The sequence below is a fragment of the Momordica charantia genome (genome assembly GCF_013281855.1).
Source record: "Momordica charantia cultivar OHB3-1 chromosome 11 unlocalized genomic scaffold, Mcharantia_2.0 BLBB01000011.1, whole genome shotgun sequence".
NCBI lineage: Eukaryota > Viridiplantae > Streptophyta > Magnoliopsida > Cucurbitales > Cucurbitaceae > Momordica > Momordica charantia.
In genome coordinates, this window is record NW_028275159.1 from 6094039 (window position 1) to 6118955 (window position 24917).

Below are 24917 nucleotides of genomic sequence, written 5' to 3' on the forward strand. Positions count from 1 at the left end.
AAAAATAATTTAGAACATGGATGATAATTAGAAATATAATTAAAAAGACTAAAATAACCTTCTGACTTGGTCAACACTCAAGAGTAAGGTTTAGGGTTCTGATATCCTCTATAAATAGGAAGCGATTACGATTTCACCGTCTCTGACAGTACTCCATCGACAACCGAGAGAGTCTGGGAGATCGGCCATCCGCCATTGTTTTCCTGAGGTTGAGCTTGTTCGCCATCGACAATGAGAGCTAAGGTTCATCTTCTTCATTTTACGTTTAGTATCTTATGTTTAAGCAGCTTCGTTCTCGAAGCTTTTTCCCGGTCTTTCATTGTTCTCAATGTTTTGCGTACGAATTGAAGATTTACTTACTGAGATGTATTTTTGGCGCGATCGGAGACGAACGGGTGCCCTAACACGTATTTTTCTATCCACGTTCGTTTATTCTTCCTTCTTACGAACCAAAAGTTTCTTCATAATAATTTTAGGGTTTAGAATTTTCGAAACAGGTTTTGGGGTTTCTGATACTCTCAGGAGATGTAATTTTTGGCGTTAATCTGAGTCGAATTTACCCTAACTTTTTTAGGGCTAACTATGTGATGTATTTTCCTATGAATCAAAAGCTACTTATAATTTTGAAAATGGGTTTAGGGTTTCCTTCCGTTTCTGTTTGGTGGAACGCAATCCCACTCGTTCTATTAATATGGATTAGTTTTCGGCAGAGAATCAGGCTTATTATCCTTGGAACACGGTCTAGGTGTTATATTACGGACTAAGATTGAAAATGGTTCAGATTATATAAATTACTGGTAACATTTCAGCCCCCCAAAATACGGGCGAGGGAAGAGTTCCAATAGTCTGTGGATGCATGTTTCATTTTTATTTTGGCTTAATCTGATTGAGAGTTGTCAACATGTTTATACATTTTTGCAAGGTTTTTACGTTTTAGTGCTTCAATAATATAATACGTTCGTTCAAATCCATAAAAAAATCAACATTTCGAAACCTTAGAAGTTCTTGAAGCTCAACAAGGGCCAATTTATGTTATTCTATTTGATTTTAATTGAAGGTTCGTATTGGAACACACATTATACATTCGATCATTCACCATGGTGTGCAAACTGAGGTGTACTTTTTTTGGATCTGATGTTTTCCCTTTTTATTGGGGTTCTGAATGTCAGTGGAAGAAGAAGCGTATGAGGAGGCTTAAGAGAAAGCGCCGAAAGATGAGACAGAGATCCAAGTAGGTGCACAGATGTTTGGAAAATGATTGAGCCTGCTCCTGAGATTACCTATTATCTCTGTTGCCGTCAAGCATAAATTGCTTGAAGTTGTGGAGGTTGTAGTCTTCTTAAGAAGATAGTTTTGAATCATTTCCTGTGGTTTTTATTGCTTTGGATAAACGAACTTAAATATTTTGACTTGTTTTTCTATTAAGATGTGTCATAGCTTATATTTTGCATCTAATGCTTCCTTGAACTTATTTCAGAAGTTTAATATTCAGACTCTATCAAATCATGTGTCCTTGTCATCACTTTTTGTTGCCAATCTGCTGAATATTTTACTGCAGCTCTGGACATGAGTCTTAATTTCATCTAACGTATGGGAATTCTGGGCACAATGACTAGAACAGAACAGCTAGCTAGCTCTAGCTTTGAAGGATGAGCACACCAGGTTAAGAAAGTTATAAATACTAGCAGCGTAGGCACGACGAGGCAGGTGTCCACTCCATGGATTCTGACTTGGGTCAGCTCGGGTTAGAAAGATTAAACTAGCTTAGCTTGATAGAATGAGCGTATCATGCTCACATTGGGGATGGCTTGAAGAGAAGAGAGAACCGGAAAAGATGCTTTTTTTTTAATGATCAGGTCTGTGCCCCCAACAATATCTGATAAAGATTTTTTTAAAAGAACTGGACTGTCTTGATTTAAGAAGTAAAATTGTGTTCACTGTTTTTGTGTATGCACTCAGAATGGAATAATAGGAAAATAATTGACCAAACTGATTAAGATAATTTAGTTTTAGATCACAAAAAAGAAAAGAAAAAAAAATACGGATCAAATCCAATTGACCAGTTCTATCTTCAGTTTTTCCAATTCACAGGACCTTCAATGGTAATTTTTAAAAAAATTAGTAAACACAAAGACAGAAAAAGAAATAATCTTAACTTGGTCTTGAGCTTCTACCATTGTATCCAAAATGATTAGACATAATAACAGATTGCATGGTTTGGACATAATAACCGAATGGTCGTAAATAGGGAGACTTTGCCTTTTGAATAAACTTGTTTTAAAATTTTCAATTTTGTTTTGGTCATGTTTCATATATCAACAGAAACATGACAAATTATGATGTCTAAAACAGCAGCAACAAGCTTAGATTCTTCCATTCCCTCACTTTCATCCTAAGATTTAAAACATCACATAAAAAAGCAAAGCAGGAAACAGATGCAAATATTTTATTTCAACTGCCATAATTTTTGTGAGAACAAATTGATCCGTGAAAAAAAAAATTAACAAACCGAATATAAACCAAAGGAATGATCTTGAGTTCTTTTTTATGTACATGTAAGAAGCCTTGTGAACCAAACATGTGATGTAGATTATGCAAAACTCAAGAAAATGTGTCAATCTTGTACAGATTCACAGGCTTCCAGTTCGAAGACAAAATAATAAAGCTCAAATGTGAAATATGAGTGTGGAATTTTTTTCTTTTGTAATCATAACAGAAAATGCTGTCTTCTTGATGTGAGTTTGCTGTTGCCGTAGCAAGTCATCTGATTGAAACTATCACAATGGTAAATCATTTAGGTCATACTGCATAACAAGTCTATCCACTGTGCTTTGGCTTATAACATCTCTGAGTTGCAACTCCTTCAGTACTTTGGCAGCTAGATCTATCTCCTTCTCGTGGATGATCCCTTCCACGAGAATGGTGTACGTTGTTTCGTTAGGCAGATATCCTTTATCGACCATTACTTCAAAAACCTCCAATGCCAAATCGGTTCTTTGAGATTTACAACAACCAAGAATAAGCGCATTGTAATTTTCAGTATCAGGCTTGTAGCAATTCTCTTCCATTACACTGAATATTTCAATTGCCTCATCCAGCATTCCCTCCATGCATAATCCCCGGATCAAAGATGAATACGTAAAAGAGTCGGGAGTAAACCCGTACTTCGTCATTTCATAGAGAAGCTGGAATGCTGGATATGTGTTCCCTTTTCGACACAAGCTGGTAACAACCATTTTATAAAATTCTTGAGTAGAGGATTGTTGTCTATTGCCCAAACTTTGTATGATGGAGAATGCCTCTTGAACCATTCCCTCTTCACAAAGCGTAGCAATGGCATTGTAAGTTCCTTCATTCGGATTGCAATGTCGATACATCATTTGGTCCAAACACTTCACAACAAGATCTACCTTTCGATCTTTGCAAAGGCGAGCAATTATCGGGTTGTAACTAGAAGCCGTGGGCTTGAACCGCGCTCTAATCATCTCTTCCAAAACCTCAAGCGCATGTTCTGTTCTGCCATGGAGTGTAAGCGAACCAATCAATATATTGTATGTGACGATCGAAGGGGCGCGATCGTCACCGTCCATTTCAGCTAAAAGCTCATTTGCCTCCTCCCACCTTCCTTCATAGCACAGACTCCTCAGCAAAATATTGCAACTAACAACATTTGGACTAAATCCCTTTGAAGGCAATTCTCTAAACAACTGAATGGCATCTTCTGTCCTGCCTTCTTTACACAACCCAGTTAACAAAACATTGTAGCTAACCAAATTAGGCTTCCCACCCTTGGCAATTATCTCATCCAAAAGCTTAATGGCTTCATCAGCTCCTCTTTCCTTGTAAGCTGCTTCAAGCAAAAAAGAGTAAGTGTAAGCATTTGGGACCAGCCCCTTGTGGATTAACCTGTCTAAAAGCTGCAAACTCTGGCTCAAATTTCCATGCATACACAGCCCTCTCACAAGTGAATTATAAGTAACAGTGTTTGTAGGATAACCATATTCCTCCATTTTGTCCACTAATTGCATTGCATACCCAACATTCCCTCTTTTACACAAACAACTTACCAAAAAAGTATAGGAAGATGCATCAGGAATGATTCCAGACCCAATCATCATCTCCATCACCTTAATGGCTTTCCTCATCTTGCTTGCCTTGCACAGATCATACAACAGCTGAGTGGCTTGAAACACATCTGGCTTTTGGCCCTTCCTCACCATGAACTCTAAGTGGAGAAATGCATCATTGAGCCTGAGGTCTCTGCTCTTCTGATCAACCTTCCCAGTCCTCCAATTTGGCAGTGTGAAAATGGTGTCCTTTGGGGAAATGGTGATGTGGGTAGATGCTAAAACTTTGGAAAATCCCTTGTTGAGTGAAAGTTTGTGGAGATTTGGGATGTGGGAGAAGAACCCACACCCTCTTCTTGAAGTTTCTGGTGACGGGTTTGCTATTGGAGACACTGTATTGAGCAGAGTCGCCATGGAAACAAGATACAAAAACCTACTTCTTAAGTTGTATGAAGCTTAGAAGGCGATCTTCGCAGTAATCGCTCCCAACATCAGCCTCCTTTTGAGCATCTAGAATCGAAATCAAAATCAAAATTCTGGGTCGATCTCAGAATTCTAAAACTTGGGAGTTATTGGATCGATTGATAAGCAGAGATTGGGGTATGAAACTCAGTGCATTCTCTTGGATTTTGTTTGAAGAAGATGAAAATTGGTAGGAGGAATCATGAACATACACTGGAATGGAATCACAGAGCCGATTGCTTCTCTTCGCTGCCAGAGCCAGAAGGCATGGTGAATCTTGAGGAGGTAGTTTTTGTTCCCACCATTTTAGGGTGGGTTTTGTAATGGATAATCCCTTTCCCTTTTGGAGGTTTTCTTGTTTAATAAAGTGGAGGCGCCTGAGTTGGCTCCTCTCTACACCAGTCCCCTCCACACCTCGTTATCCGACCCATGAATTCAGTATCTCCCAACCCCACGCGCCCTTTCTTGTCCTGAGGAACACGCGCTTCCTCATTCCTTCTTCTTTTGTCTAGCGCATTCATTCTAGTCGAACCACCTACGAATCTTTATTGGTTATGTTTGATCAAAAAGTGACCAAGTCTCCAAACTTCGGATCAGTTAGGATGAGCTAGACAGAGAGCTCCAGATGTCGTGTAGAAGACCTATAAAACAGAGTAGAAATTCTGATGCTAAAATCAGTAAGCGTCCAAATCAACTCGAGAGAGAAAATTGGGTTGATCGCGTGCCTTGAAACGAAGCGATATGGTCCTATTTATATGCGAAGTCCCCGACAAGTCCTCAACGGCTCTTTAAGGTTATCGTGAAGTGCAGCGTGATGTCGCAGAATCTGTTGGAGAATAGGCTGAGTCGAAGTGATCTAAGTAAGGTAATTGATCGGCTCGACCGTCCAAGAGAGTCGGCTCGGCATGAGGAATCATGACCGAGGCAACTACACATTAGCAGGGAGGTGACTCGTAGTGCTGAGGATCCAACTGCTACATGCCACGTGTAGGCTGAGGATTCACCTCCAACACGTTGGTATTAACCAATCCATTATTATAGGGATGCTTACCTAGATCCAACAACTGATCAAACTAGCTCGAGTGGTAGAACGAATGAACACTTTGATCGGTTCCAAACGATCTTTTCTTCATCTCCTCTTTTTTGCATGATCCAAACATCCGAGTTAGCAAATCAAATTATGAGTATCATCTCCAACGTTGGGAGAGGTAAGTGAGTCGATTGGTCGAAATGCGGTTATGTTGGATGCATGCAACTCAAAGATGGACTCAATTTAAGTGGGAGGTTCAATTTAAGTGGGAGATGTTCATTCCAATTTGAACATAACTCAACTCATCGACAAAAATGATCAAAAGTTGAAATTTACATCCATATTATCATTGAACTGAGGAAAAAGAAAGTATCAATATGTTGATTTGGGATGAATACTATCATATTTTGGACCCAACCATGAAAGTTGAATCGAGCTTGTTCAATTTCGTTGAATTTCAACCAAAACTCATCACGTAGAATTTCATAACTTCCAAATATATCTCCCATTAATGTTGTTTAAGAAATTAAGAGTGCTTTTTTGGTTTATAACCTGTAAACAGAAATCTAAAAATAAGAGATTTAATAAAAACATAGTTGTTTTTATTGATTTTAGATATGTATTTGGTAACATATTTGAAAATTGAATTGCATGTATTTTAGTATTATATTTGTAAACCATGGTAATTACCAATTAAGTATAAAATAATATTAATTGATTTATTAAAGATCACAAAATTTAAAAATAGTTTTAAAATGCAACCCTACCAAACATATATTTACTAAATCCTGAAAAAGAAAAATAGCTAAAAATTCTAAACAACTAATCCAATATGTACATTTCTCAAAAAAAGAAAAAAAATTCCAATATGTACCATTTAAATTTGGGTTTATGATTAATAAACAAGTGAATAATAAATTTATAAAAGTGGATTGGATTGCATTGGATTAGTTGAACTGGGTGAACTCCTCAACAATCGAATAGAGATTTAAGAGAGACACGAAGGCAGCGAGTCAGCAGAAGAAGAGGCGTTAGTTGTCGATCTCTCAGCGGGCGCTGTGCTGCGTGTCACCGCATCAACATCAAATCTCGCGCTATATACCAATGGAAATCCGAATCCGTTCCGTAAAATCGACAGAATTTGACAGCAATGGCGAAGAGCAAGGACGATATCAAGTACGGAGTTGCTCAAGCCAAATTGTCCGAAGACGAAGCCCTAAGAGTTGCTTACAAGCACGGCACGCCGCTCGAATCCGGCAAAATCGCCGACTCCGATCCTGTCGATCTCTTTTCCAGTGCAAGCAGAATCTCACGCGATTCTTCTACTGCCGATCGTTCTTCCTCCGCCGCCGCCGCTACTCAATCTCAACCGCGGCGAGAGGATCCTAGCAATGAAGGAGGAAGAGAATCCGATGCTGCTGATCCCGCCGCCGCCGGCCGATGAAGTTGTTCTGGATCGGTGGAATGCACTTTTCGATAGATGCTGGCTTCTGTTTGCGGTTTTTCTTTTTCGTTCGTGAAGTTTGAGAGTTCGAGTTCGAGGTGGAGAATGGAGGCTTTCTTTGTTGTATGATCTGATCTCGTTTGTGAACTGCGTTAGAATGTAATTAGAAATGGATCGTTCTTTGATTAGTAATGAGTTATTGGTGAAATTTTGAAGTGGACCTGAGGAGTTTCAAATCAATCCCGTTCTTGAAGTTTTAACCAAAACTATGAATTCCAAACAAAGAAATTTTCATAGGATCTTAAATAATTTCTTGAACCGAGAGTAACGTTAAAGCATTAGAACTCAAATGTCCAATCGAAACACGATATCGCCAATATCTTAGCAAAAATAACGCTTGAAAGTTCATTTATTTATTTTTATATGACGCAAACGCATATCTAGACCTAATTTCATGTGGCAACCGATTGGTCTTTGTAAGACCTTGCAGCATTAGGTACACATTTTGTTGTATGTTGCTTCATTTTAGTTTTTTACTCACAAAATTTACTATTTTAATCTTTTTCGGCCTATAAATTTGGTCAACAAAAATACCTCTACTTATCCGCAATCGTAACAGAAATACCTCTACTTATCCGCAATCGTAATGAAAATTATAATGAAAATTCGTAATTTTAGTATAACATGATATATATTGTTGAATTATATTCGTTTTGATCATTTACTTATCCACGATCGTAATGGAAATTCGTCATTTTAGTATAATATAATATATGTCAATTATCGTTGAACTACGTTCGTTTTGATCATAAAGATCAAAATTATTGTTGAGAGCGTAATGGTTCTTTTGGTCCTATCAAAATTATTGTTGAGAGCGTAATGGTTCTTTTGGTCCTAAAGATCAGAAGTTTAAAGTATATTGAGTAAAATAATATTTATTAATTTATTATTCTTGTATATATTTCTATGGGCAAAGGGAGGATTTTATAATTTATGTGTGTTGGAGGAATTGTCTTTTTGATCACAGAAACGGAGAAATAGTTAAGACAGACAGAGAACTGAAAATGCGAGCGAAGAACTTCTTCCAAGTTCCAACTACTTCAAATTGCGCAGTTTCAGCTTCCACTTCAGTGCGGCTCTCCAACCTCGATGATCTGCTCCAACTCTATCGTCTTATAATCTCTTCCGCCCCATAGAAACTGACGAATTCGCTCCACATTCCAGACGATGAGATCCTCCAAAGGCGGTGGACGACTCGAATCAACCAGCCACATCCACACTCTCCATCGCCGTCTTCACGACGCTCTCAATCTCGGTACCAGGTCAGTTTTCAGTCTTCCCGCGCTGGAGGAATCGCTCGCTGTAATTACATGTTTGTTTTTTATGCATTCTTACAATTTATCACTCCGATTGCCTCCTTCTGCACAAGAATTAATTGACTTATCAGTTCACTTTTGAATTCGCTCGTTCTTGGAAGTTTTGATCCGGAAAATTACTTCAGTTTGGATTCAAACTCGAAACATAAAGTAGCTTTGAACTTTTTTTTTTGTCTCCGGTTGCTGTTTCTCCTATCGCCTCTCTCTTCTCGTTGGTCTTTTGAGAAACAGTTCAAGGAAAGTTTTGGAAACTTGATGTTATGTGTTTTCTTTTGCGTAATCAACGATTTAATTAGTTTCCGGAGGATATTTTTCTGGCGTTCCACTTCTACTAACTTCACCAGCAATATTTCTATTCAGGCTCCAATTATTTGCGAGATTAATTATTCTTCACCACAACTGTAGAAGTACTTTTTCCCATGTCAGGTTTAATGAACAAGGCACGAAGAAATGGATGTGCACGGATAACGAGGTACAGAGACACGTTGTTCGTTCCATTGCAGCATTTCTTGAATCTGTTCCCAGAGAATTATGTTACAATCACCTCGTGAAGGTATCACGCTTAGTGTTGCTTTTTAGATATTGGAAATCCAATCAAGTACAATTGTTCATTGTGTTTACTTTTATAGTTGCTTAGAGTTAGAGTTAAAGATTTTTTTGCTCCGTAACTGCAGTATCTGACGAGGATGGAGGTTTTTGATTGGATATATTCCAAATGAAGACCTGTTGCTTAATAATCATAGTCTAAAACTGTATAGATTTAGAGGCCGTTTGGTCTATTTTGGTCGTAATATTTTCATCTTATGAAAAGTCACCATCGGTCTTTGGAAAAGGAAAAAAAAAACTTATAGACCTGAATACTAGTATGATGATCTTGTGGTAAGAAATGCTTGAAACAAGAACAGAAATGAAATTATTTATTTTCATTGATATTTGACGATTAAATTAGAGGAGGGATCAGTTTAGTCATCTTAGGAAGTATGTGGACAATTTTTTTTTTTTTTTAAAATAAGTAGTTATACAAAATGGAAAAGAAACAAGTATCATTTTGCTTGTCCTGGCGATGGTTTATCTTACTTTCTTTACACAAGACTTAATACAAGTAATACACTTAGTTCTGTAGCCGTCCATGTGTCTTTTTTTGTTTTGCATTCTGTTCTTAAGTTGGCTCGGATCTGTCTTTTTTATGTCATTTTATGTAGGTGGCTTCCAGTTTTACTGTTGGAAAATTTTTATTTAGTACATGTTCTGAGCTCCATTTTTGTTATCTTCTTGTTCTTGGATTCTTTCTTTCAGGATTCTATACCTGATATTGTTTATTCTTTGGTGTGGATTCTTCAAGATAAAAATGGGGCAGCATCAAGTATTGCAGCTGATGTTACAATAAAGCTGGTCAGTGCTATACCAAATGCACTGTTGAAACCTTTTGTTTTGGATCTTTCTCATGCCCTTTCATCCTTGCTACCTGCTCGTCAAATAAAAATTTCTGTATCATGTGCTACAGCTTTGAATTTGATTCTTTCAAATGTAACAAGTAAAAGTGAGGAAGCACTTTGGGAGATACTGAAAAGAACAGAAGTCGTTCATCATTTGATTTACATCACTCGAGACTTTTCAGTAGCTGTGAACCCGTTTGAATATATTCAACCTTTGCTTTCTCTCTTGAGTACAATACTCTCTCGTTGGCCTCTCTCTAGGCTTCCAGTTTGGGGTGATGCTAAATTGATGGAAGTTTTGTATGATATGTATACTAAGCCAGACTTCTCTATTAGAGCTGAAGTGTTGAAGTTGTATTCTGCAATAGGTAATGAATATGAGGGAATTTTCCTATTTTGAGTTTGCAGATGGTAACTGAGAAAAAGTTGGCAATTTCTACTTGCAGCTCTATGTGGTATTGGCACAAAGAAGCTTTTAGAGCGTGGAGAAGCAATTCTGCAAGAAATGGTGGAATGCATGAGCAGCTCACGCCCTCCTCATGTTCGGATTGAAGCATTTAGACTTGCTCAATGTTTAGTGGTTAGAACTAAGAACTGTTAACATGTTTGTTCTTGACATCATCGAACCAATGCAAGTTCTCTGCTTAAAATTTATTTTGTGACATTTCTTGCTCAGATAAATGAGGAGACAGGTTTGGAAATGATGAGTTCTCGTTGTGAACGAATTGTCAATGCCATATTAAGTGCAATGGCTGAATGTAGTTCACAACCTGCAATAGCTACCAATAATCAGGCATCCTTGCTTGATGAGGCATGTCGCTTGGCCTTAATTACTCGTTGGGCTGGCCAGCATCACAATTATTTTTGGAAACATGGAATCGACAGAGCTCTCCTTCATCTTTTACTTGGAAAGTGTCCCAAACAATTGAATGAATGTATTTTATCATTGGAAGACCAGATTAACATTGCTCGGGAAGGTCTTAAAACAAATCATTTTCCTGGGTTGAGGGTTTATGTCTGGGAAATTCTTGGTTCGCTTGCCACAAACTTTAATGAAGATATGTACCTGAACCAAAATTCAAATAGACTCCCAATTGAAGTACTCATATCATGTGCCTGGTAATACCATTGCTTTATGTGTGTGGAATTTTACTTTATTACGTCTGATTCTTTCATGTTGCTATAGTTTCATCATTGACTCATCTCTTTCTTTTTTTCTTATATTTTTTTTATTGGACAGTTTGGCATTTTCAGAACTGTTTACTGGTTGGCGTCAATTATATCAAGGTGATGTTGTCAATGCCTCGAAAGATGAGTCATTATTGAGAGCTATTATGATGATGATTTATTCTCCTTCCAATTATATTGCATCGAGGACCACGTCTATGTTAACAAAGATGCTAGAGCCGAATATTAATTCATATTTGAAGGACTTGCGGCATACCCTGACTGGCATTTCATCTGGGACAATTTCTGGAATGCCAAATATTCTTATAGTCATCAATTTGTTAAGTTTAGTATGTTGTGTAGGTTTACCACAGTATACAATGTGGGACAAAAATGATGAAGGCCTGAAGGTAATATTGTCCTTTGTTAGGTGGTGCTTGAGCAATGAAATCTATTTGGATAGGCTGAGCTATTCTTCTCATTTGCATTTTAACTTTCATGAGAGAACTTGCTGTTGGGGCCCTAACAAAGAATGGGAGGGAAGAGATATCCTGCTTTTATATAGTTTGCTAGGCCTGGCTGAGTTAATTTTTCATTCAGATCCCTTGACGAACGAAAGAGGCATATCTTCTTTATTAGTTGGATTTACTGAAGATGAGTTAATAAGTAAGCTTCAGGACATCTGCAGTGGTAGTCGTAGTTCCTCTGCTGGACTAAACTGGTATGCTGCATATATTCTTAGTTTATTTGGATTGTACGGATTTCCCAGTAAATTTGGGAACAGGATTGGAAAAGCACTTGATGAGAAGGACTATTCAGACATTCGATTCATTCACATGAACGGAAAGTCTCTAAATGTTCATGGTGTGATTCTTGCAGCTCGGTGCGCATCACTGCTGCCTCCTAACTGGCCACCTGCAAATGAGAAAATGTGTAATGATTCATCCTTCACAGACATTTCTTACTCATGTGGAAAGGTTCAGAAAGAGGTTTGTTTATCTTCACATGTTGACGATAGTGCAATGGCGAAGCTATTAGAGTACGTCTACAGGGGATACCTGCAAGCGGGGGAGGAACTTGCAAAACGGATGAGAAGTCTGGCTAAACGTTGTAAAATACAGCCCCTGTTCCATATACTTAGTAGAAAAAGACCAAAGTGGGGGACACCTTTTCCCCCCTTTAACCTCATGGTGGCTCTTGGTCCAGCTGGATATCGTTTCTCGTAGGTTTTCCTTGATTTTCCTCAACTAGACTAACTTTTCATTTAGTAAGCATACTATTATGATTTTTTTTTTTTAAGAAAAAAGGAATACTGTTTCTTTGAGTTTCCATTTCAGATGGAAAACCAAATAAAATAATTGTCCAGTAAATCATTTTGAATCTTTACCTTTGTTGTTATATTCACTTCTCTTAGAATTAAATTCCTCTACTGAAAAATGTTAAAAGGCTGAGCATCACCGAGTTTCTGTTATTTAGCTTGTGTCTTTATATATTTTGCATCATCCAGCAGAAGATCTTTTCTCACGTTATCTGATTTAGCTTGAAGAAATTCAATGTCTTGTCGTTTGGGCAGAGAAAACTTCATATAGGGAGTATATGTTAACTTTCTTCCTCCTTAAAACCATCTTTACTTTAAAAGATTCTATGACCAATTTTCTTTGGGTTTCAGAGACATCATCTTGGAGGCAAAAGCAACTAAGCAGACGAGTTGGAAATGCGATGTTTGTGCTTTATCTGTGCCACACATGCATGTTCATAAAGTAATCTTATGGTTAAGTTGTGACTATCTACGAGCCTTGTTACAGTCGGGAATGAGAGAAAGGTACATACACATTACATTAAGTATATCAATACACAACCATAGAGAAATTTTATTATGTGATTCATAATGTAGTGAACTTTAAATAAAAAATTGTAGAGTTCGATTGAAACTTTTTTCTTCTTATTGGTTATATTTTTTAGTCAAGAAGACGAAAATAAGGTACTATTTGCATTTTGCAGATTTTTGAAAGCTCTGTTATGACGTATTTCAGTTTCAGTGTCAAAAAATTACATTATTGTTAAGGTCCCTTGTTTTTGGTTTACTTTAAAAATTAAGCTTATGTCTTGTTATCTACTTTTCAAAAATGTTTTCAAAATCCAAGTAGTTTTCAAAAATTTGTTTTTTATTTTAAAATTTAGTCAAGAATTCAGATGTTTTATGAAGAAATGTGAAAAACATACCAAAGAGTGGAGTTAAACAAGCCTAATTTAAAACAAAAAAACAGAAAACTAAAAACAAAATCATTATCAAATGGGGCCTAAGTTTTCAAAGAATTTTATGGCTTCTAGAACATATTGGAGAGACTTGTTGAACTTTCTCCGAGTTTTCATGTGAAACGAGTTCTAGTTTTAATTCCCATTATTATGGCCCTTAAAGGTTTAGTTTTTTTTTTTCCTTCCTTTTCGGACAGCCTCTCAGAAATAATTAAGGTACCAGTTGGTTGGGAGGCAATGGTTAAACTAGTGGACTGGTTCTACTCAGATATGCTGCCACAACCTCCAACTGGGTGTCTATGGCATAATATGGATGACCAACAGAAGTTGAATGAGCTCCAACCATATGTAGAGCTTTGCTGGTTGGCTGAGTTCTGGTTTCTGGAAGATCTTCAGGAACTGTGCTTACATGTAATTATATCTTGTCTAGATGTTGCCCGTCACTTGTCGGTCAATGTAATTCGTATGGCCGGAGATTTCTCGCTGTGTAAGTTGGCTGAAATTGCTGCAGATTTTATAGCTCCAATATATTCTCAACTTCGTAATCGTGGTGATCTCGAAGCACTAGATGAAAAACTCGTAAATATGGTTCGTGCTGCATCGGTTCGACTTTCTCAAGAGGGTAATTATTCCTCTGGGTAGTTAGACTCCATTAAGGATCTGTTGCATAAGGATCTCTGAGAAGAAAAGGCTTCATAATCTAATGCCTAACAATTTTGGTAAGGTGAAATAACTCGTATCTAATATTAGTTTCTATCCGCTCTAGTTCGCTACCTCTACGAAATGTAGCATAGTTCCTCATTTTCCTAATGCAAGCATTTAATTTGAATTTCTTTGGGGTTACTATGGTGCTTCAGTCTGTAGAAATGAGGATCAATCAGTTCGGCAGTCTCTTATTCGTCAAATGCTTACGAGCCCGTGTTCGTGGTGTGACAAATGAAGATGAAGGTACTTAGACAAGTATTATCTGTTCCTCTTTGTGGCTTCTTTGAACATAGCTGGATGAGGAATATGAATTCATAATACTGATCTTTTCAGTTGTCATATTGACATTTATGTCAGAATTATGGGCCTACCCCTTTTATATCGAAGCATTGGGTACTGAATTTCGTTTCGATTTCTACAAATACATCATACACAAATAGCATTCTCAATCAATGGGGAACATGAGACTGAAAGATGGTCGATCTCGATCTCAGATCGACCATCTTTTCATATCTGCGTCATTGAATGAGGTTACTCCCCGGCTCTCTTGAATCCTTTTACTTAATTATTTCTTCTGCATTTGAGATTTGAATTTCTTTTAGGATAATTTACTTAGAGAGGTTGTGAAGGAGGAATCCCTTGGCTTTCAAGCTGCGGAATTCGACTTGTACCGTACCGAACCGCCCAGAATGACTTGTGAGTCTTCTTTAGATTCTATTTGCCTCTGGAAACAGTGATAGATAATTAGGGACTGAGGCCATAAATCTTTTATGAGGATAAATAGAGGGCAGATTGAAATTTTATCTAAAAGAATCTATAAAAATTGTAAGAATTTTGCTCCCCTTTCTTCTGGAAACAATGATAGATAATTAGGGTCAGTGGTTTATTTTTCAATTTGACTTATTATCTATAGATTTTTTTTATTTTATTTTTCAAATAATAACTATTTTAAGTCATAACATCTCTTTGTTTCTTTTCTATTTTTAAGAATATTTCTCAATATTTCAACCGAATTTAAAAAACAGACCTTCAGTTGCCTTTTTAGGTTTTGAAAGATGGCAAAGATCTCACAGAACACCTGGTATATTTAATTATATTACATTATAATTAAATAAATATTCCATTATAATAAATTATTTCTTTGTTAAGATATATACTTAATTCATTTTCATGATAAAAAATAAAAAATGTGTCCAGGAATGTAATTGAGTATTTTATTGAAATATTAATTGGGTAAATTAATTTAGTATAAGTTAAAATTTTTCATTAGTCACAATTAATTCAAATTACTAAAATTATCGGCTGATTAATCCCTTAAAATAAATACTGGCAGAATTGAAATTCTGATAACATTCAATTTTAGTTTGCAGACGTTTTGTTCCCAGGTCGTTGTCTAGATCTAGCATCCACCAATAAAACCTTGAACCACACCGTTCTTAAAAGTAATCTTTACCATATAGGTCGTTGGTTAGCTCAAGGTGATCCCTTAGCGATGGGGTTCTACTTTTCCATGCCTTCAATATGAGTGAGTTGTCTAGAGTGTAACAGACAAATGGAGGTGGTGCTTATGACAACACACCAGACCTTATTTGGATACAAGATTTACGATGTCTTTTGTATTTGAAGCACTTGAACCAAAATATTCAACAATCACTATTTTTACGTTTTCAGTTTTCTTTTTTTTTTTTTGGTTTAATAAGAAATAGACGATGGGATATTCAAACTTTCGACCATTAAAAAACTATGTTCATGTGAAGAATAGTTGTAGAATTCACTCAATGTCAACCGCTCAATAAAACTACCGAACTGACCAAGACATAACTTATCCAAATGAAACCAAAGAAATTGGTTTAAACCAGCCTAACCAACTCAGTTTGTTGTTTTTCTTCAATTTCAACTAAATGGGCTGGTTAGAGGTTAGGTTAGGAATGATAATTCCACTTATCGATATTTTATGAATAGGTAGGTGTACAAACTGGACTGATACACTCATAATATCTAGAGACAACTATAATAAAGTGAATCTAATTTAAACCTCAACGTATCTCCAACAAAAAAGAAAATATTGATACAACTAACCATATTAGAAACTAAAAGAAGGCGAATATTAAAAAACATTGCCATTAGAGATAAAAGAGTACAAAAAGGTGGTTATTGCATTTCATCGAACCATAGAAGATACAAGAGCACAACACAACGTGCAATTTAGTAAATACAAATGATGTCCCAAAAAAAAGAAAGAAAGAATTGGAAAACTTCCCACCAAAAGATCTACCCCCTCACTTTGGGCTAAAAACATCCATCCATTCCATAATCCATACCGACCCCCCAAAATTACTTTGTATTTGCATCAAGATTTCCTTTTTGTCACCCCGTTTTGTACTATAACATAATAATTAAAATATAAAACAAGCACCATGAGTAGTGATTTTAAACACCAAAAACCACCCCACCTCCTCAGGTATTAATAGTGAAGGACCGTGGGTAATCGATCTCAGACCGAACCTGTACATTCTTCTAACCCCCACATATCGTATCGTCTGGACCACCCACCATTTAACAGCATATCTAATTTCTAAAGCTCTCTCCAAACCGAACCGAAGCCAAAAAGTTAAAACTAAACCCAATACGACGCCGTTTGCTTGGAAGTGTCAGCTAAAATCATAAACATGAATTTCCGAAAATAAACATAAACGAAGAATAATTCTATGCGTAGAATCACTTTTTGCACTCCCCTTTCGCCCAGTGTACCAAAAATCAAAAGAAAAATTAAGGGAGCAGTAGAGACCTCAAAATGGAGGAAGGGGATTCTCCTTTGTCCTCCCATATGTGATGGTGAGATTATTCTGAAGGATCTTTCCTTCGTTGAGAACTAAAGATAGGGGGCCACAAATTCCATCACACGGACTCAAAATTGTTGCGACCACCAACGGACATCGAGCGTTGGGCGAAATCTATCAACACTTTTCTCTGATGCTCGTCGGTGTGGGGAAGACTTGCACGTAATACTTCGACCGGCATTTCTTGACTGATGGCAGCTGCTGCATCTGAGACTGCCGCAGCTGCATTCTGTGGGGATTGTCTCAGGAGTGATTGCATGATACTGTCATACTTATTCACACAGTACTTTGTAAGAAGGCCAAAGAATTCATCGAAAGAAGCCTGCCAAAGAGCTCGATGAGTAATGTTGTAGTTGCTTGCAGCATGAGGATCGGTTAAGAGTTCCGTAGCCCTCTCAAGAACAGATTTCAAAATCAAGGATGCCCCGTCTCCAGCCGGGTTCCCAAGAGGGCGAAGTGGAGGTTGCTCTGAGGAACAAACTACGGCTGCAAGACATGCACTTAATGCTCCAAGATCCATACCATGGGTACGCAGTGAAACAATCCTTGCAAGATCATTAACAGAATCTGCTGTAGTAGGATCGGAAGGAAGACTTCCAAACAAGAATCTCAAATGGCGGAAAATAGCCATACAAACTATTCGCATAAGCTCACCTCCTGGTACGAGCAGCTGAAGGTACTTCCCTAGAAGCTTCCGGCCCTTCGGAAGAGATACTAACCTCAAGAAAACGAAATCATCTTTAGGAGCCAGCCCAACTGCACGACCATCTTTACCAAGTGGGTCAACTATATGAAACGATGCTGCAAGTCCTTCTAGTAGGACCTGACGACGTCTTCTCAGAGCACCGCTATCTTGGAACTGATTGAATTGCAGGAAACGATCAATATCATCCACATCAAGGAGTAGACAATGACCATCTTCAATTGTAACTCTAGCTGCCAGCATAGGCTCCTGTTCAAGAGGCTTTTCTGGAATCTTTTGTTCAGTGGTTCCAGCATCAGACGAACTCGGTGGATCAACTTCAAGGAGAGGGCGAGGTCTGCGAATCGATGAGAATGGAACCCTACCAAGTGCTTCGACCTGAAGAAAAGCATGTGGCTCGTTATTAGCACGGGCACGGGGAGGAAGATCCCTTAGTTGATTGGGGCAGAAATGATGTCTCAACTTTGCACCCGCAGATTTTCTTGCGAGACAGGCCTGATGGTAATAGTCGTCTACATACGGATCATTACTATGAGTTGCTGCAAGCTGCATTCTAACAATATTCTCTAATTCATCAGTTGTCATATACTTGGATCTATAGAAAGGCCACCCAAAATCATTCTTAAAACTATTGTTCTCATGACCCTGATGGATAAAACGAGCATTCTGTCTACCTTTCTGAACAGACTTAGGCCTTTGATCCCTCATATCTGGTAGACCACCAAGCATGGCTTCCAACTTGTTCATTAAGGGCGGTGGGCCTGAAGAAATATGGGAATTAAAAAGATGGGACTGAAAACCTGGTAGAGAGCCACCAAATGGAGGCTGCTGCAACCTATGCTGCTGCTGCTGCTGTGATTGTGGGAGTAACTGTGGAAATCCATTCTGATTTGATAACTGACGAGGCAATAAATTGTTCAAGTGACTTGAATGTTCTCCGGGAAACATGCCCGTTTGGTTGTTCCATTGGCTCGGTGGCCCACTGTTAATAGAGAGGCCAGCACTGAGTTGTGGCATATTTCCTCCGAAGCGTGCTCCGGGATTAAAGCCACCAATCTGCAAGTTTGGAGGTGTGAGATTTGATGGAGATAACGATGCAACATGGTGTCCACCAGGAACAAAAGGCATATTTACGTGGTTTGGTGAAGCTTGAGGAGACATTCCAGTTGGAGGATATGGAGACTTTGGCACTAAAATTGGATCACTAGAGAACTGTTGGTGGTATTGCTGCGGCTGTGGCTGATCAGGGTATGACGATGTCCTATACAGAGACGTGGATTCTGCAAGGGAAGAAGAATGTGGATGTGATGACCATCTTTTGCCTTCCTGAGCACTTTCATCATCGTAGGCTTGCTGGGCAAGCCAATTAGAAAAACCCTCCTCGCGTGCCCATTCATTGACTGACGAACCTAGAAGCGTAGAGTAGACAACGAAAAAATAAGACGAGAAAAGAAATCAGTCTAACTATAACAGTCCTGAAGAAATATAAAGCACAAAGGTCTATGAACACAATTCATGTAGTAAAAAGTTCGCCTAGGCCATGAAGAGTCTAGAGAACATGTCTATGGCATTATATTGACAAAAGAAAACTTCCCTAAAAGAGACATAACTTAATTAAGTATGACCAACCAAGTACTATTTTAACATCACAAACAACTGAAAGGAAAAGAACTCACTTTCTCTCAATACTCTGCCTCCAATAACTCCCCTTGGCCCACCTCCAACGTTGTTGAACTGAAATGGCACAAAATAATAATCAAATATAGATCACAATAATAATAATAAATAAATAAATAAAATCAATGCCATTCAAGAGAAGATCTAAAATCTCCAATAGGAGGAGGAAAAGAAAATTCAATATGAACATGAACAAGGTCACAAATATAATTGCCCTTCTTAGTTTCCTCCCGAAGGAATTTATTGAAGCAGGCTTTTACCAACAAGGTGTCCTTTATGTTGAAATGCAAAGCCATAAAAAAATTTCTCAGTACATCAAAATCAAAACTTTTTCAGAACGATTGTTAAATCTCTAGCGAAAGGCATGAAAAGTTCCATACTAGAGTCTTAAATTATATTTCATCTTCTGTAGCAATTGTGAATCTGGACATCCTTCATTTTTTGACAATTTGAGACAATAATAACGAATTATCAACTATAAGCACTTTCAGTTAGTCATAGTTGATGAAATCATTGCTTATTAATTGCTAAATACTGAACTTTTCAAGTTGTGTTTAATAGGTCCCTAAACTTTCAATTTTATGTCTGAATTTTAAAAGTGTAATAGTTCCCTAATTTATTCCATATTTATTTAAATTCACAACCTAAAAGTTCAAGGACAAAACTTGTAATTCCATCTTAAATAGAAAAACACACACACACAATAATGACAATAATAGCATGTCCCTTAACCTCCTTAGTCTGTATCTACTCGGTATGAATCTAATTATCACGCTAACTAATGCAAAAAAGTACTAACTTCCGAAGGTCAAATGATTTTATGAATAGGAAATTACTTATGGAGATGCAAATATACCAAGAAAGCATCACAATTTCACTTTTTAGACATCATCAAGGAAGATAAGGATCCAAAGTTTCAATAGAACAAACATAGAAATGGAAAATAAGATTAGGGAGCCACTTCTAAGTTCTGAACAAGAATAAAATAGGTCAGATACTCTTATATATCTAACCTTTTCAAATGAAGTAACGAGATCATCAATATCAGATGTAGGTCTAAAATCCTCACTCTGCAAACAAGGAAAATGAATTAGCTGAAGCCAAGTATTTTTCACATCTGAATTATAAAATATAATCCAACAATTAATAATTATACTGTCTCTCAATAAAAAGAAATGGCAAATTTTGTAATAAAGCAAGGAAAAAGTGCAGAAGCCCAGATGCAAATTGTGCAACAAGGGAAAGAGAAAACAACCACTTATCTCAGAGTGCTTTAAGGAAGTCTCAAGCTCACATCAGCTCGAGCTATATGCACCAAGACTACCACATGTAACTTCACAAATTTACAATTATATGAGATAAACCATGAATTCATCCAAAACCATCTTATGACCAGAGGGTTGTCTACGGTAGCTCAGACCTTTTACAGTTTGTTTAAGTTGGGAACTTGGGATCGATCAATGGGAATAAGTCCAAACATACAGCACTTCTCAAAATCTACAACATAAAAGAGACAGGATTCTCGAATGGCACCGTCTCTAAAAGCAGATGATGTAAACTTTGTTTCTGAACCAAACCTCCAATTTGAAGATTACTTTTCATGCTCTATGACCAATGGGCTGTCTCGGGCAGTTGAAACATTTTTCCAGTTGGCAAGCTGATTTTTTGGTTATATTGTGGAATATTTGATTGGATAGAAACATGAGTATCCTATTCAGGTATTGATAGATCAAGGAGAGGCTTGGAGTTTGACACATTTCATCAATGCCTCTTTTTTTGTATACTTCTCAAAACTTTTTTATGAACCCCCCCCCCCCCCCCACCCTCTTCCTCCTTCCCTTTTCGACTTGAAGATGATTTACTCATTTAAAAATATAAATGGAGATGATGCGAGGACTTCAAGTACAAAACCGCACACAATAAACTCATAGACCAAGCTCCAAAAACCAAAAATGAACTAAAAAAACCTACAATCAAGTCGAAAAATTATGAGATCAATTATATAACTTGAAGACATGGGATTAGATTTAGACTTCTAGTCGACAACATGCAGCTGTAAATTCTTTTAAAGTGAAAAGCATTTGCATCCTGCTAAACGAGGAACAAAACTTGTACGGAACAAATAAAATAACATACCTCCTTATCAAACAAAAACTCCTCTTCATCAATCCCACCAGCGAGTGCATCATCCTCCTCGTCCTCTAATCCCCCTAATTCAACCTCCTCCATAACATCCTTCCCAAAAAATGCATACTGCGATGCATCAAATCGAGCATCTTCTACAGCATTGAAAATTAAATCACTATATGATTTCATCTTCGTTTTACAAAAATACGATATCAGAACATGTCACAAATCTAATAATAAAGAAAGAAAGAACAAGCAAGAAGCAGAACAAATAAAATAACCAATAAAACGTCTGAAACATATGATTCATTAAGAGTTTCCTTTAGGAATAAAATAAACCACCCCTACAGTTCTCTCTCCATTCTTCCAGTGAGGTATCGGGGATTAAACAGAAAAATAAAACAACTAGTACTAAATGCAGCTAGTGCTAGAACACATCTAACCTTGTCTAGAAATACAAGCCGAGCCGTCTTCTCCAATGATTGGCTAAACGAAATTTACATCATAAAATAACAACAAATACTCCTTACAACCAAGAAAGATTTCTTCAAAGAAAAAAAACAATGACATGAAATTCCTAGGTAGAAAACTGAGAGCCATCGTAGACCACTGCCATCTTCAATAGCGAAACAATTACCGACTTAATTCTTGAAACTCAGCCATATTCCAGCCAAATAAAGAAAAGAATAAAATCCTCACATCCTTTAAAAGATTCCAGAGCAACTATTAGGTAATTATTATACACAACACAACCACTACCGCCATCCGAGCTCGAAATTCCTAATTACCGACTTCATCTAAATAACTAGAGAGAAGTTCAAATAAAATGGATCTGAAGTAAGAATGTTTCAAGATTAATGTACACAATATAGCAGCAAAGAGCTCAAGAAATTCACAAGGCAGATAATAAAGCAGAAATCGTACCCGCGGAATTGTCTCCAAAACGCTTGAGATCCTCGGATGTAGACGCGACTTGAAGAACTCTAGCTCCGTTATCGTAACCATCCATATCTACACAACTCAATTAGCCGCGACGTTGAGCAAGAACATCAAACCGAAACTATAACCTTAATAAACAAATCAACTACGCCGAAATAGGATCCGAACCTGGACCGACGATCGCAACAAAACCAACCAAAAAAAAAAACCCTAACAGGTCAAAATCCTAGGGTTTGCGCGAGAATGGAAGACGAAAATGGCGTGAGAAACGTTATGTACAGTTGGTGGTAGAGTAGAAGCAGTGTGTAATCCTCATGGATTGAGCCTTGTTTCGCTGTGTCAGTCGGCCTTTTAAGGGTTGAAAATGGATCGGAGAGAGAAACCGAAATTGGGAACCCTAAAAAGATAACGATTAGTGGGGATTTTAATAGGACGCTCGAAACTAAAATATGTCCTCCTCTTTATTTCTTCTTTTTCTTTATTTTCCTTTATTTTTTTCTTTTCTGGATTTGCTTATTTATTCGTTTCTTTTTTTCTTTTTTCACAAATCATAACAGTGGTGTCAGTGGTTCGCCTTCGCCCTGGAAATTCCTTTTTTTAAACCATTTGTTATTCTATTTATATTTACTTAACTGTAATTTGCAAATATCTAATAAAACTCTAGCCGTTTTTTTGTAACAATCAAAATTTTACTTGCCAATTATGTATTCTTTAATATGTTAGTTTTATTTTAACCACAACTGTTTTTTCAGTCCGATGTGTGATGATGATTCGCAATTTTGACATTTAGGAGGTATGTCTTGATTAATTAGTTGGTTGAGCTATACTTATTCATGGGGCAATATGGTGACAGAGAAATATGCTCCCAATTGATCGAAGATGGGGAGAATTTAATCATTTTCCCATTCATTTTTTTTTATTATGTCTCAATTAAATAATTATTTTAAAAATAAATTTTCAATAGTAAAACCTTATTTACGTGGTTTAATCCTCCTCTATACATGTATTAAGTGAGTAGATAATAGATAAGAATATCATCTTTGTAGTATATATACAAAGATGTTAACGAGATTTTTTGTATATATATATATTTATATTTTTTTTTGGTAGGTCAGAGAAATATCTAGCCCGATACCCTGTTTGGATGACAAAAAAGTTTCCCCAATTGAAACCCAAATGGGGATTTTCTGTCCCATTGTAGTGAGCTCCACAAGTCCGTCTTTACCTAAAGAATTCAGGTTCCTAATTGTGTTAAGGATGAATATGGTATTTCAATCGAAAGAAAAATAAGAGGGATGATAATATTTTTAAACTTATTTCTTTTGTATAATTTCACCCCATTATTTCCTTAAATTTTTGTTCTTTTATAATTTTTCCTAATGAAAATTTTCTTGTGTCTAGTGTGGTTTTGACGTGTTCTCACATTCCAAATTTATGTAATAATTAAATTATTACAAATTTTAAACTATATAAATATAAATATAAATTATATCACTACATAATATAGTTTAGAGACTAAATACTCACAACATTTAATAGGGACGATTAACGGTGTATTTGGATTAATTTCTTAAGTGAATTTTGAGTGTCATAATAATTTTTATTATAACAAACATTTGAATAATCAAATTAGTTAAATTTTTTTATTATAAACTTTAAAATCTAGTATTAAAAAATATGTTTATGAAGTAATTGATTGTGAATCTCTTTATGCTCATTTTGGTAATTTAGCATTTGTAGAATCGTTTTTAAATATAGTGCAACAAAATAACTAGTAATTAAAATAAATTTTTAAGGAAAATGTAACACATATACAAGTATTTTAATTAAAACAACTTTTTTTATAAAACAAAAAAAAAACTTAAAAGAAATATATACCCATTTATCTAAAGATTATTTCAATCATAAGATATGTCAAGCTCACTTTAAATCGTTGCCTATTAAATTAGCACTAACAAATTACTGAGATCGAATCTACTTTTTAACATTAAAAGGTCAATCATATCACCAACAATAATTTGTCTTTTTATTTATTTCATTGCTCTTATTAAAATTAAAATAATATCTATGTTTATAACCACAAATTGTTATTTAACTTTCAATCCATATTTATAAAAAAAAAATTAATTTAAAATATCGGTGTGTTTGTCTTTTAAATTGGGAGAAATAAATTGTTCACGTAATTTGAAATCGTTGTAAAATAATAATGTATTTCAAAATTTACACCATTGATAAATATTTCATGTCTTGCTTCAGTAGTTGTTTTTAAACTTTAATCCGTGATAAAATATACATTTTTATTTGATTTATTTTTATTTTTTGTAATTATTTGTAGGACGTGGTGTTCAACAACAATTTTTATTATTTAAAAAAAATAACAACGACATTTTTAATTTAGCATAATTTATTTTAATTTTATAATATGAATTATGTTATAGTTTGAGTAAAAGTAGTTCAATGCAAAAATCATGCTTTTTGGTAAATTTGATATTTTTTTTAAGATAAGATGGGTAAATTTGAAGTTTGATAATAAATATATATATATAGAAAAAAATATATATTCATTTATATCACACCATCTACAAGGCTTATGTTGGCAATATAATGTTATTTTCAGTATTATTTTTATAGTTTATTTGCCTTCATAATAATTGTAAATAGTGTGCTACCTTTTACTTCATACCTTGC

General features: G+C 36.2%; 4 protein-coding genes and 1 long non-coding RNA gene across 18 annotated transcripts; 3 read left to right on the top strand and 2 right to left on the bottom strand.

Moving 5' to 3' along the window:
- LOC111012891 (uncharacterized) lies at positions 1 to 1522 on the top strand. Its single transcript, XR_002601625.2, has 2 exons — positions 1 to 243; positions 1170 to 1522. It is a non-coding gene; the product is annotated as an uncharacterized LOC111012891 (long non-coding RNA).
- An 892-nt stretch (positions 1523 to 2414) lies between these two features.
- Positions 2415 to 4890, bottom strand: LOC111012056 (Pentatricopeptide repeat (PPR) superfamily protein). The gene is made up of 2 exons (XM_088119967.1): positions 4742 to 4890; positions 2415 to 4577 (listed from the first exon to the last, which is right to left on the bottom strand). Exon 2 carries the CDS (start codon positions 4479 to 4481, stop codon positions 2778 to 2780), a length of 1704 nt encoding a protein of 567 aa, XP_087976093.1. The 5' UTR covers positions 4482 to 4577; positions 4742 to 4890; the 3' UTR covers positions 2415 to 2777.
- Positions 4891 to 6504: 1614 nt separating this feature from the next.
- On the top strand, positions 6505 to 7243 carry SMP1 (seed maturation protein). The gene has a single exon (XM_022281569.2). The coding sequence runs from the start codon at positions 6710 to 6712 to the stop codon at positions 7001 to 7003; it is 294 nt and encodes a 97-aa protein (XP_022137261.1). The 5' UTR covers positions 6505 to 6709; the 3' UTR covers positions 7004 to 7243.
- Positions 7244 to 7986: 743 nt separating this feature from the next.
- Positions 7987 to 15605, top strand: LOC111007232 (BTB/POZ domain-containing protein). Of its 11 annotated transcripts, none has more exons than XM_022279535.2 (12): positions 7987 to 8325; positions 8806 to 8932; positions 9676 to 10183; positions 10262 to 10395; positions 10492 to 10934; positions 11056 to 12204; positions 12652 to 12804; positions 13436 to 13957; positions 14096 to 14186; positions 14301 to 14473; positions 14546 to 14639; positions 15307 to 15605. In XM_022279535.2, exons 1-8 carry the CDS (start codon positions 8231 to 8233, stop codon positions 13878 to 13880), a joined length of 3054 nt encoding a protein of 1017 aa, XP_022135227.1. In that variant the 5' UTR covers positions 7987 to 8230; the 3' UTR covers positions 13881 to 13957; positions 14096 to 14186; positions 14301 to 14473; positions 14546 to 14639; positions 15307 to 15605. The 11 variants fall into 11 exon arrangements, with proteins under 11 accessions (XP_022135227.1, XP_022135235.1, XP_022135251.1 ...); XM_022279543.2 differs by having other exon boundaries at positions 15314 to 15605; XM_022279559.2 differs by having other exon boundaries at positions 15404 to 15605.
- Positions 15606 to 16081: 476 nt separating this feature from the next.
- On the bottom strand, positions 16082 to 22660 carry LOC111007278 (topoisomerase II-associated protein). Of its 4 annotated transcripts, none has more exons than XM_022279594.2 (6): positions 22398 to 22660; positions 22215 to 22301; positions 21300 to 21439; positions 20177 to 20233; positions 19163 to 19220; positions 16082 to 18895 (listed from the first exon to the last, which is right to left on the bottom strand). In XM_022279594.2, the coding sequence occupies exons 2-6, from the start codon at positions 22297 to 22299 to the stop codon at positions 16842 to 16844; spliced, it is 2394 nt and encodes a 797-aa protein (XP_022135286.1). In that variant the 5' UTR covers positions 22300 to 22301; positions 22398 to 22660; the 3' UTR covers positions 16082 to 16841. The 4 variants fall into 4 exon arrangements, with proteins under 4 accessions (XP_022135286.1, XP_087975599.1, XP_087975600.1 ...); XM_088119473.1 differs by having other exon boundaries at positions 21300 to 21479; XM_088119474.1 differs by having other exon boundaries at positions 16082 to 18542; positions 18621 to 18895; positions 21300 to 21479; positions 22215 to 22660.
- Positions 22661 to 24917: the final 2257 nt, after the last annotated feature.

Bases quoted from the DNA above. Each gene is read 5' to 3' on its own strand.
- LOC111012056 (XM_088119967.1), bottom strand. From the start codon at position 4,481: ATGGCGACTCTGCTCAATACAGTGTCTCCAATAGCAAACCCGTCACCA.
- SMP1 (XM_022281569.2), top strand. From the start codon at position 6,710: ATGGCGAAGAGCAAGGACGATATCAAGTACGGAGTTGCTCAAGCCAAA.
- LOC111007232 (XM_022279535.2), top strand. From the start codon at position 8,231: ATGAGATCCTCCAAAGGCGGTGGACGACTCGAATCAACCAGCCACATC. The intron at 8,933-9,675 runs GTATCACGCTTA...TCTTTCTTTCAG, and splicing joins GTTACAATCACCTCGTGAAG to GATTCTATACCTGATATTGT. The intron at 12,205-12,651 runs GTAGGTTTTCCT...TTTGGGTTTCAG, and splicing joins CCAGCTGGATATCGTTTCTC to AGACATCATCTTGGAGGCAA.
- LOC111007278 (XM_088119473.1), bottom strand. From the start codon at position 22,295: ATGGTTACGATAACGGAGCTAGAGTTCTTCAAGTCGCGTCTACATCCG. The intron at 21,480-22,214 runs GTACGATTTCTG...TGTAAAACGAAG, and splicing joins TTTTGGAGACAATTCCGCGG to ATGAAATCATATAGTGATTT. The intron at 20,234-21,299 runs GTATGTTATTTT...CCTTGTTTGCAG, and splicing joins AGTTTTTGTTTGATAAGGAG to AGTGAGGATTTTAGACCTAC.